A 12124-nucleotide genomic window follows, 5' to 3' on the forward strand; every position below is an offset into this window, starting at 1 on the left:
CCAATCAATCACGGTCCGGTTTTGATGTTAGCATGGGCACTCATAGCGGCCTGTGGCTACACAGCCCCATTTTTAGCAGGGTTTGATGTACTGTGTTGTGACACATTACTCCCGTCACGTACTGTGGTTGTCCAATACCTCGCTGGCTGTTCATGGGTTTCCCCTCCTTGGACCACTTTCGGTAGGTACTAACCACAGCTGACTATGAGCATCCCACCAGCCATGCCATTTCAGATATGCTCTGACCCAGTCATCTGGCCATTACAATTTGGCCTTTGTCAAACTTGCTTAAGTCCACTGCCTTTCTCATCTGAAGAACAAGGGTAACATTGATTAACGGAACTCAGAATCAGGTGTTTTTTATACTGGGTCCCAACCTGCAGTTGCTTTGATTTGCATAACGACTCGCTGGTCATAATGTTTTGGCTCATCGGTGTATACATATATAGACAAGGTGAAAATGATTACTAATACTATTAAAAAACAATTTCTCTTCATCAATTGTTTATTACAGCTGTTCCCCCCCCCCACACACACATACTATACATTATAAAATTTGCTAATTATTGAAGGGAAGGTTGGTGTTTGACTAATTTCTAGACTGCTGACCCTATTGCCAGCAAACTCAAAGATATCCACAAAAGATTAGAGGAGTTTTCTTCCCATATATTTATTTTCTTTAAAAATAACTCTTTATATTTTGGAGGTAGAGGAAGATCAACCCTAAGCTGTATCATCCCATTTTGTGTTGGAAATGAAAAACCTACGGTTTATACAATTGTATTTGTTACCCATACTACTACAACTGTTTTTTTTTTTTTTTTTAACCCTATACTGTATAACTTTAATATTTTGGCAAGTAAAACATATACTACTAGGCAAGCATATACTAAAGCTGTTCAAAACAGCCAGTAAAGTAGTATAAGCTGTGTATTGTTCAGAAAACTGGAAAACCCTTATGCCACAAAGACAAGCCAGTTTTCGGTAAAATTCTAAAAAAACTGGCTCATCTCATAACCCAGGCTTGCTGTATAATGGCCCAGGTGTTTGAGCAGTTAAATACAACATTAACAGAATAATAAAATTGCATAAAATTTACTGAGTGAGGTCTTGATATTTTGCTTCTTTTAGGTAGAGGTTGATCAGTATGCAGCTGCACTGCAGAATGCCGGGTGTAATCTTGATGCTGTTCAGTATATGAGGAGATGGAAGTAAGTTGGCTTGGTATGTAGTAGCTCAAATAAAATCAAGTTGCTCTTGTTCTTTGTGCCTCTGTTTTTTTTTTTAAATTCTTACATCATTATTTTGATTTGTATGCTGTGCCTTTGTTTCACAGGTGGCACTTAGTGTATAGTGGCTGTGTGTGCAGTCTCCTTATTTAATAGCCATACCTTGTATACTATCCTCTCATGACTTATTGTTTGAAGTTGTTGATCTGCTTATTTCTAGCATGAATGTCAGGTATGGTTCGTTTTTCCCAAATCCTAGTGGTATCGAATAATTTTGGCAATATAGCATATATGAGGCCCGTGGCAGAGAAGAAAAATGTATGGGATGCATATAAAGTATCAGATAACACAGAAACCTATGGCAGGTATAAATTAGTCTGTAATCAAGTCACAAAGGAGGTTAGGCAGGCATAGACAGATTACAAGAAATCTTTGGCAAAGGATGCAAAGAAAAACATCGAGTTCTTTACTTATGTTAACTCTAGAAGGAAAGGGATGAATCAGATTAGACCACTTAACATAGATGGGTTGACTATTGATGATCATGCTCAGGTAGCTGATAAACTGAATGAGTATTTTGCATCTACATTCACACATAAGGAGTTATTCAATGAGGGGGAGTGCCAGAAGTTTATCAAACACTAACAGGGAGCTAAGTGGTTTTGTAATAACTGAGAGCAAAGTGGAGGAGAAATAGTTGAAGTTAAACATAAGAAAGGCACCTGGGGTGGATGGAATCTATCCAGTTATATTAAAGAAGGCAGCAAAGGAAGTAAGCAAACCCTTAGCCATAATTATGAGAGTTTCCTTGGAATCAGGTGAGGTCCCTGTGGACTGGAGGTGTGCAAATGTATCATCAATTCACAAAGGGGGTTCAAAAGGTGACACAAGTAACTACAGACCTGTTAGTTTTATCTTGTGTTCCAGGGAAAAATAATGGAATCACTGGTTAAAGAAGTATTGCAGGATCATCTAGACAAGGCTGCAGTAATAGTTAAGACACAGCATGGGTTTGTTAAAGGGAGGTCTTGTCTGACCAATTTTATTGGATACTATGATGTGGTCACAAAGGAACTGAATGCCAAAAATAATTTTGATATCATATACTTGGATTTCGGGAAAGCTTTTGATACTGTTGCACATGGAAGACTGCTGTACAAATTGGAGAGGTATGGCATTAAGGGTAAGTTGCTAAAGGGATGGATAAAGGGATGGTTGAGTGGGAGACGACAGAGAAAGGTAATCAATGGACACTGCTCTTCATGGACAAATGTTATTAGTGAAGTTTCCCAGGGTTCAGTGTTGGGCTCATTGTTGTTTTGTATATTTATCAATGACTGATGAAGGGCAGGTTTAATGTCCAAGTTTGCAGATGATACAAAGGTTGGCATGGTTGTTAACGACAGTAAAGACAGTATGCTACTCCAAGTGGATCTAGATAAGTTGGGAAAGTGGGCTGAGAAGTGGCAACTGAAGTTTAACATTGACAAATGCAAAGTACTACATATGGATAGAAGTAACCCCAGAGGAACATACCAACTGTGTGGTACTACACTTAAGGTGGTAGAAAATGAAAAAGATTTGGGAGTAATTGTGCAGTCAGATATGAAGTTTTCTGAACAATGCAGACAGGCTGCAAGAGCAGGTCATGGGGTTTTGTCAATGATATAAAGGGATTTTGCTAGCAGGGAAAAGGAGGTGATTGTTCCCCTGTATAAGGCAATGGTCAGGCCACACCTAGAGTACTGTGACAGTTCTGGAGGCCTCATTTTAGGAAGGTTGTAGAGTTTCTAGAATGAGTACAAAGAAGGGCAACAAGATTGGGGGGGGGGGGTTGCTCTTACCAAGAAAGGCTTAAATTCTGCAAATTGCAGCTCCTGGAGAGTAGGCACCTGCGAGGTGATCTGGTTGAGGTGTATAAGGCCTTGAATGGGTTGAGCAAGCTGAATGCTGATGGGATTCTTCCTCTTGCTCAGACTAAGAGGGGGCACAGTTTCAAATTGAGGAAAGATAGTTGAGAATAGATGTGTGGAAATTTGTCTTTAGCCAGCAGGTAGTTGATTGGTGGAACAGGCTTCCATCTTTTGTTGTGGAAGCTAATAGCCTAAATAAATTTAAGGCTGAGCTGGACAGGCATTTGGAACGAATGGAGTGGTGAAATGGGAGGGTTTTTTGGCTGATGCTGCATAAGCTTGCTTTCTTGCATCGTATGCCTCTACTAATGCTAATATTATTCTGAATAAATTTATATGCAAGGGGTCACTACAAAAGTAACTTTTTTATTTTCTTTTTATGAATAAAGATTACTGTGAATGATATGCAATTTTCAAGAAATGAAATATATTTTAAACCACATACTTTTTTACCTCTACCATCACAAGGTATTTGCATGTAGCTATTTGAGTGAAAATGGAAAATATGCTGGAGTGCCATTGCAAGCAAAGTTTTGATTGCTGAAGAAGAGCTAATTAATAATTAGCAAATATTTCCCAAATCAATAACATTTTCTTGTTTAATTTTTAGGACCTACAGTAAAATGTCATTAACAGCAAGCCAGTATGGTGGAGGAGGAACCAAAACTGTAAGGTAAGCAAGTTGAATTAAAATGTTTCATATAATTTATCATTATTTTGACAAAATTATAATGCAAAAAGTATAACTATAAATACAGAGTAAGGATCCCCTTCACCCCACGAATTACTCCAGTTTCTTCAGCTCACACAATCCAAATCAGCCTGTGCACACATAATTCTGACTCGTTTGCAGATACACAATAATCCTTGCTCTTTCTGAGATTACATACGCACACACGCACGCACGCGCACACACACACACACACACACACACACAATGTAACAAATTTAAATTGGAAAAGGATGGTTGCAGGACAGATGTGCAAAAATTTGCTTTCCTCCAAAGAGTAGTCTGTTGTTGAAACAGCTCCGTTGTTGTGGAAGCGGATAGGTCGAATAAATTTAAAGGAGGGTTAGACAAATTATAAAAAGAGATGGGCAAATGAATTGTGGGCAATTTTTGGCTGATGCTATTATAAGCTTGCTTCACTGCTTTATGTATTTCTGTCTACTACCTGGGATCTTATCATTCTTTCTATGACAGATCTTGGGCTTAGGCACTTTAGAATTACTATATTTATCCATTTGTCAACCTAAGGTAACTAATATCATTTTTAATCAAATAACATTGTCCATTGGGTGAATCCATTATTCATTAAAAATTCAAAGGCAGTTGTGACTAATTTCAGAATATAACACATGTTTACACTACACAAATTCGATCATACACGATTTATAAATAGGGGAACAATATCTTAAATAACACGAACCGAATTCGTATGCACGATTTGCCTTTGTGTTTACAAGAAATGGCAGTCGAACATGGAATCACCCCCAACCGAACGCAACACGATAGGAATGAAGAGAAGATTCTGAAAATGTATTTATGTTTTTTATGTCAGTGAAGGGGAAATACATTTCACCATAATAACGCAAAAACCAACACAATTCCAGCTATTGGTATAATCACAAATGCAATTAGATCGAGTTTACTACCAGTTTATAACAGATTCCACTAGCAGGAACACAACTGGAAATTGTTTTTATTGTTTTATGGTAGTAACCCCTAGAAATGTGCTTTAGTAAAATGTGAGGTGTTAATAGTGTATCTCTGCCTTTACGGTGTTGTTTATTCAGTTGCTACATCTTTGGTTTTGTGTATCAAGCATGCCTCCTCGTTTTGTAATTGTGCTTTATTCCCTAAAAAAGAATAAAATACTTTAAAAGGTGTGAAAAGGAAGCGTCCTGGTGAAGACACTGCAGATTCAGGGAGAAAAAGAAAAGAAATATCGATAAACAGAGGCGGACTGGATCAAAAATTCTTACCCGGGAAAATTTATAGTGGCCTCATGCTATGTTTTATGGCCAAAATCACAATGGCCTCCGACCCACCGGGGTTTCTCTGGGAAGGCTTGTGGTCAGTCTGCCTCTGTCGATTGAGAAAAAATATGAAATTGTGAAACGCTTTGAGCGAAATGAAAGACCATGTGATATTGCACGTGCTACAGCCCTAAATGAGGCAACACCGAGAATTACAAAGAATGCAGAGAAAATAAAAACAACTTTCATGGCAGGAACAACTCAAAGTGTAATTAAAATCCATTAGATTAAGACACAAAGTTATTGGAAAAGATGGAACGGCTATCATCTGTTTGGATAGAAAACCAAACAAAAAACAAGCTTGCTTACGATAGAAGCAAAAGCATTAGCAATATTTTATTACGTAATAGTTGTAATAAAATACTTAAGTATTTTATTACGATTATTTATTGTTTGGTAATGTTTCGGTTACAAATGTGTGTTCAATCTTGGGTGGTCGGCACCTAACCCTATTTTTCCCATAGGGCCTGTTGTTTATATTGCACGATTTTGCAATTTTGCATTGCATGAGGGTTTCTAGGAACACAACTATCGTGCTATACGAGGACTGACTGTATTTGGTTTTTGACATTTTCATCATGCAGCAGGTAATGATATTTATATCAAGCAGTATTTAAAAAAAAAAACATTTGCACTGCGAAAGCAAAAATAAGAGTAGGAGTGTGTTATAGGCCTAATGACCCGAATGAGTAGTGAACAATTGTACAGAGAAATAGAGTTGGCTAGTAAATCAGAATGTCTTATAATGGGGGGATTTTAACATTCCCAGATAGGAATGTTAACTTGTGGGTTGGTCACTCACACACTAGTAAGACTTTTGTGGATTTATTGGATGATTGTTTTCTGCAGCAGCATGTTCAAGAGGCAACCAGAGAGGGTAATACTCTTGATCTGGTAATCAGCAGTGATCATTCGTGTATTAAGAATTTGCAGATAAAGCAACCACTAGGTGGCAGTGATCACAGTGTACTGATGTGGGATTTACTTAAAGATATAATTACCATTAGGGATAAAGGAAAGGGTTTTTGCTTCCGTAAAGGTGAGTACAGTGAGATCAACTGATGATGTTACCAACAGCGAATTCTAAATGGGAAGCATTCAAGGAATTAATCGTGGAAGCTACTAAAAGTTTCATACCTATTAAGAAATATTGTTCAAGGGTTAGGTCTACATGGTTATCAAATGAACTAATGAGATTCGTGACAGAGAACAAAAATGCACGGGATGCATATAAATTATCAGGCGACACAGAAGGTTATGGCAGATTTAAGCTAGTCTGTAATCAAGTCACAAAGGAGGTTAGACAGGCGGAGGCAGATTACGAGAAATCTTTGGCAAAGGATGCTAAGAAAAACAGCAAGGATTTCTTTACTTATATAAACTTTAAAAGAAAGGGGATGAATCTGATTGGTCCACTTGATATTGATGGTTCGACTGTTGTTGATCCTGCTCAGATAGCAAAAACTCAGATAGCAAACAAACTGAATGAGTATTTTGCATCTACATTCACACATGAGGAGTTAAAGTTTGAAAATTCCAGAAGGTTATCAAATTGTAGCAGGGTGCTTAATGATTTTATAATAACTGAGAGCAAAGTGGAGGAGAAATTATTGAAGTTAAACATAAGAAAGGCACCTGGGGTGGATGGGATCTATCCAGTTATATTAAAGGAGGCGGCAAAGGAAGTAAGCAAACCCTTAACCATAATTATGAGAGCATCCTTGGACTCAGTGGTGGTCCCCACGGACTGGAGATATGCAACTGTATCCCCAATTCACAAAGGAGGATCAAAGGGTGACACGAGTAATTACAGACCAGTTAGTTTAACTTCTGTTCCGGGTAAAATAATGGAGTCACTGGTTAAAGATGCATTGCAGGATCATCTAGACAAGACTGCAGCAATAATTCAGACACAGCATGGGTTTGTTAAGGGAAAGCCTTGTCTAACAAATTTGATAGGATATTATGATGTGGTTACAAAGTGGTGAAACCCATGTTTAGTCTCTAGAGCAAAGTTTCCGGCATCCCCCCAATACTTCTCCTTCAACCCATGCACGGTACTAAGTACTATAGGTTTCAATACCTTTCGTGTTTGGGGTTTTCATAAAAAAAAAAAAAAAAAAAAAAAAGGAACTGGATGCAAAAAATAATTTTGACATCATATACTTGGATTTCAGGAAAGCTTTTGACACTGTTACACATGGAAGACTACTGTACAAATTGGGGCAGAATGGTATTAAGGGTAAGTTGCTACAATGGATAAAAGGGTGGTTGAGTGGGAGAAGACAGAGGATGCTAATTAATGGATGCTGCTCCTTGTGGACTAATGTTATTAGTGGAGTCCCACAGGGTTCGGTGTTGGGCCCACTGTTGTTTTGTATATTTATCAATGATATTGATGAAGATATATCAGGCTTAGTGTCGAAGTTTTCAGATGATACAAAGGTTGGTGGGCTTGTTAATGACAGTAATGGCAGTGTGCTACTGCAACAGGAAATTTGGGCAGATGGGCTAAGAAGTGGCAACTGAAGTTTAACCTTGACAAATGCAAAGTACTGCATATGGGTAGAAGTAACCCCAGAGAAACGTACCAACTATGTGGTACTACACTTCAAGTGGTAGAAAATGAAAAAGACCTGGGAGTAATTGTGCAGTCAGATATGAAATTTTCTGAGCAATGCAGACAGGCTGCCAGGGCAGGTCATGGGGTTTTGTCAATGATATATAGGAATTTTCTAGCAGGGAAAAGGAGGTGATTGTCCCTCTCTATAAAGCAATGGTCAGGCCACACCTTGAGTACAGCGTACAGGTCTATAGGCCTCATTTTAGGAAGGATGTAGATTTTCTTGAGCGTGTACAGAGAAGGGCAACAAGATTGGTGAGGGGAATGAAGGGATCCTCTTACCAAGAGAGACTTAAGTTCTGCAAATTGCAATAGCTGGAGACTAGACACCTGCGCAGTGATCTGATTGAGGTGTATAAGGCCTTGAATGGGTTGAGCACGCTGAATTCTGAAGGGATTCTTCCACTTGTTCAGATTACGAACCTAAGGAGGCATAAATTGAAATTGAGGAAGGACAGATGTAGAATAGATGTGTGGAAATTTGCCTTTAGCCAGTGGGTGGTTAATTCCATCTGTCATTGTGGAAGTTGATAGATTAAATAAACTTAAGGAGGAACTGAACAAACATTTAGAGGGAATGGTTGTGTGAATTTTTTTTTTTTTTTTTTTGCCTGATGCTGCATAAGCTCATACACTTGCTTTCATGCATCACATGCCACTACTGCTACATCCAATTAAAAACATAACTTTTATTACAGGTATAATAAATCCCATTAGTAGGCTACATTGTTTCTATGCAACAATCAAGTAAAGAAGGATACTATTTCAATGAAGGTATTGAAATAGTTTGAGAAAAGCATGTTACACTTGGGTATCTATTTGTTATGTATTTCTCTTTACAAGCTGAGATCTCTTTGTAAAATAATAAGAGGAGTTTACCTCAATATAGTACGTAGAACACTTCCGTACGATACTCTCCCGAAATTAAAACAAAAAAATTGAAAACTTACTTTAGAGTAAAAAATAAATAATTAAAAACCAATTTAACACAATTCAAATCAATTTAACACAATTAAAAATCAATTTAACGCAATTAAAAATTAAAAGAATCTAATGAAAATATTCAAAACAATTTTCCTTCCTTACTATAGTATAGGAAGGAAAATCGTTTTGAATATTTTCGTTAGATTCTTTTCATTTTTAATTGCGTTGAATTGATTTGAATTGTGTTAAATTGGTTTTTAATTATTTATTTTTTTACTCTAAAGTAAGTTTTCAATTTTTTCGTTTTAATTTCTGGAGAGTATCATACGGAAGTGTTCTACGTACTATATTGAGGTAAACTCCTCTTATTATTTTACAAATATTAATATAAACGCAGAATGTATTGAGTTTTACAGCTCTGATTCATACTATCTAATACAACCTGAGATCTATATAGTGCCTCCTGTGATGGTGAGAGCTCGTGCTTAGCCTCTTTAGAAATATATAACTAATATTGTTTTAAAATGAATATCATTAGTAGTTGAATCTATTATTCCAAAAAATAGTTATTACACAAATGTGCAATAATTCCACTTTGAACTTTACCAAATTCTCCACCTCAACAACATTGTCAGGAAATTTATTCCGCTGAACAACATCCTGCTCAATTAGTGCACCTTACCAATGAGATCAAACCTTGTCTAAGATTTTAAAATTCTCTGTAAAGTCTTCCTTAAGATTTTATATGTGTGCCCCCTGGTTCTTTTCTCCCCTACCAGCAAGTTTATAGGTCTCTTATTTTCCTTTCAGGGAGCCTTATGCATTTTAGTCAGTTTCCCTTCTAACATGTCTTGTTGCCTAGCTTTCCAGTCCATGCCTAAGCTGTTCTTCATATGATAACATTAATGCCCCTTGCCAATCTGGTTGCACTTCTTTGAACCTTCTCTAAAAAGTTGTCTTTTTTTTTAGGTGCAACCTCCAGACCTGAATATGATATTCCAACTGCAGTTTCACCCTCATCTTGCAAGGTAGGATCAAAAAGTTTCAGGACTGAGTTTGTTAAAAATGGCTGAACATCGAATAAAAAAAATCTTTATTTTAACCTAGAATGTCTAGAATTTTTTATAGTAGGTGGTATTTTGGTTATACTTGCACAAATGTTTATTTATTTATTTTTTTCTATTGTTGATGTAAATAATTTTGTATTGTCTTTTTTTTTTTTTTACAGTATTGCTATTTTGCAACAAAAATCACTATATAATTTTGCTTTCTGTTGAATAAAACAACAAATCTTCTGTCAATGAAAATGATAGTAACAGTAGATGGGTTGAATTACAACCTGCATGCTAAATGTAAAAATCCTGTAAATGGAATTTCCCATATATCACCAGCAATTAAAAAAAAAATTCAGATTGACAGGTCTAAAGGTAAAATTATACTAGAGTTATTTTTTGATGATAAAGGCATGATTAATTATTAATTTATATCAGGAAATTGTACTGTTAATAAGACTGTTTGCTTATAAATCATAGCTGCTCAAGGGATACAATCAGAAGAAAGAAAACCTAATATGGTAGACTTTCAGAATAATGGCACCTTTGGGGATTCAAGATGCTGTAATTTAAATTTTTCCGTTATATAGAAAGTTTTATTTTTAATATATTTAATGCAGAAATAATGAGGCCAAATAAGAAAGAGAGATTAAGAATGCAATTTTATTAACTGCACATAAAAAACATAAACATGTTGACAATCAAACGTCATACTCTGCCATAAATACACTCCTACTTACAACCGTTTTATTTTCTATTATTATATCAAGTTTGTCACTAAGCTTTAACATTGTTCTTCTTTTCTTCTCTGTATGAGGTTTATTAATTTTAGGAGCCATAGTGAGAGGATTTTAATTTAAAATAAATGTAAAATAGCAATATAATCCAAGATATCAGTAAAGAATTCACTTTCAAAATGGCAAACTTAAACAAATACAGTAACATGTGACTAGCTGTTTTCTGTTTTAGGCACTGCAGGACATGCCGACTGGGCTAGCCAGGTGGGTAAAGTGCCTGCCTGGCAACACAAAGGTCGCGGGTTCAAATCCCGCCTCGGGCTTGGATCACAGTATAATGCAAAAACTTTGGGAAAAACATTATGGCCACAGAAGCCGATGTGCCAACAACTAAACTGCAGGACATCTGCTCTGTATATAAATATCCGATCTCAATGTTCCGTTAGCTGGAATGTTCCGTTATTTCGGCAGTCTACTGTATGTGGACAAGGAAAAACTAGAAATTTTTCCATGACATTCTGTGTATTGTGCAGCAATATTTGTAAATGCTTTTCCAAACTCTGTAACTGCTTTGTAACTTTCACCTTGTTCACTTGACTTAGCATCATTTGATTTTAATTAATTAATTTTTTTTTTCTCCAAACTATAGAACTCATTAAAAGGGCAATTATTGCACAGTGAAGCAGAATATTTGGTAACTATGACAAATGTATTCAAGGAGCTTTCAGAAAAGGACTTTAAGCATTTTTTTTATTTTGCAATTACATAACTGACAAAAAAAAAAAAAAAAAAAAAAAACAATTTTAAGAAAAATTTGATGTAATTTTTTATAAATATTTGTTTTAAATAAAAATTCAGTCCTGGAACTTTTTAATTCTACTTGTACCTTGTATATAGAGGAATAATGATATTGTTTCTAGTACTTATTTAGACAGAGTAAATTCATGTTAATTGCATCATAACCCCCAAGTCCTTTTCATCCCCACACACACACACACACACACACACACACACACACACACACACACACACACACACACACACACACTTTAGGAAGGATGTAGGTCTGCTGGAATGGGTGCAGAGAAGGGCAACCTGACTGGTGAAGGGAACAAAAGGTGCTCTTACTTGGAAAGGCTTCAGTTCTGCAAATTGCAGCATCTTGAGACCATGGGGAGATCTGATTTAAGTGTTTAAAGCCTTGAATGCCATAAGCTGAATGTTAATGGTATCCTTTCACTTGCTGACACACACACACACACACACACACACACACACACACACACACACACACACACACACACACACACACACACACACACACACACACAAGGAGGCATAAATTCAAGTTTAAGAAGGATAGTTGCAGATGTTGGAAGTTTGCCTTCAGCCAGTGGGTGATTGATTTTGAGAATAGGCTCCATCTGTTGTCTTTATTGTTGTGGAAGTGGATGCATTGAATAAATTTAAAGAAGAACTAGACTGGAGGGTACAGATGAGTGAACTGTATAAGGGTTTTTTTTTTTTTTTGGCTTTCTTGCATCATTTGCCAATACTACCTACTACTACATCGTTCCGTAAGTTACTTCTGAGTTTCTGTTCCCCA

General features: G+C 36.5%; 1 protein-coding gene across 2 annotated transcripts in view; it reads left to right on the forward strand.

Moving 5' to 3' along the window:
* Slh (sec1 family domain containing Slh) overlaps nt 1-12124 on the forward strand; it is a 294184-nt gene that overhangs the window by 226351 nt on the left and 55709 nt on the right. For both annotated transcript variants that reach the window (XM_090383401.1, XM_090383403.1), the window contains 2 exons: nt 1132-1211; nt 3753-3815. In XM_090383401.1, the coding sequence (XP_090239527.1) occupies nt 1132-1211; nt 3753-3815 (143 nt within the window). The remainder of the gene's footprint in view (nt 1-1131; nt 1212-3752; nt 3816-12124) is intronic.

Source organism: Mastigoproctus giganteus, chromosome 10, assembly GCF_048544385.1.
Source record: "Mastigoproctus giganteus isolate SK-2022 chromosome 10, ASM4854438v1, whole genome shotgun sequence".
NCBI classification, from domain to species: Eukaryota; Metazoa; Arthropoda; class Arachnida; order Uropygi; family Thelyphonidae; genus Mastigoproctus; species Mastigoproctus giganteus.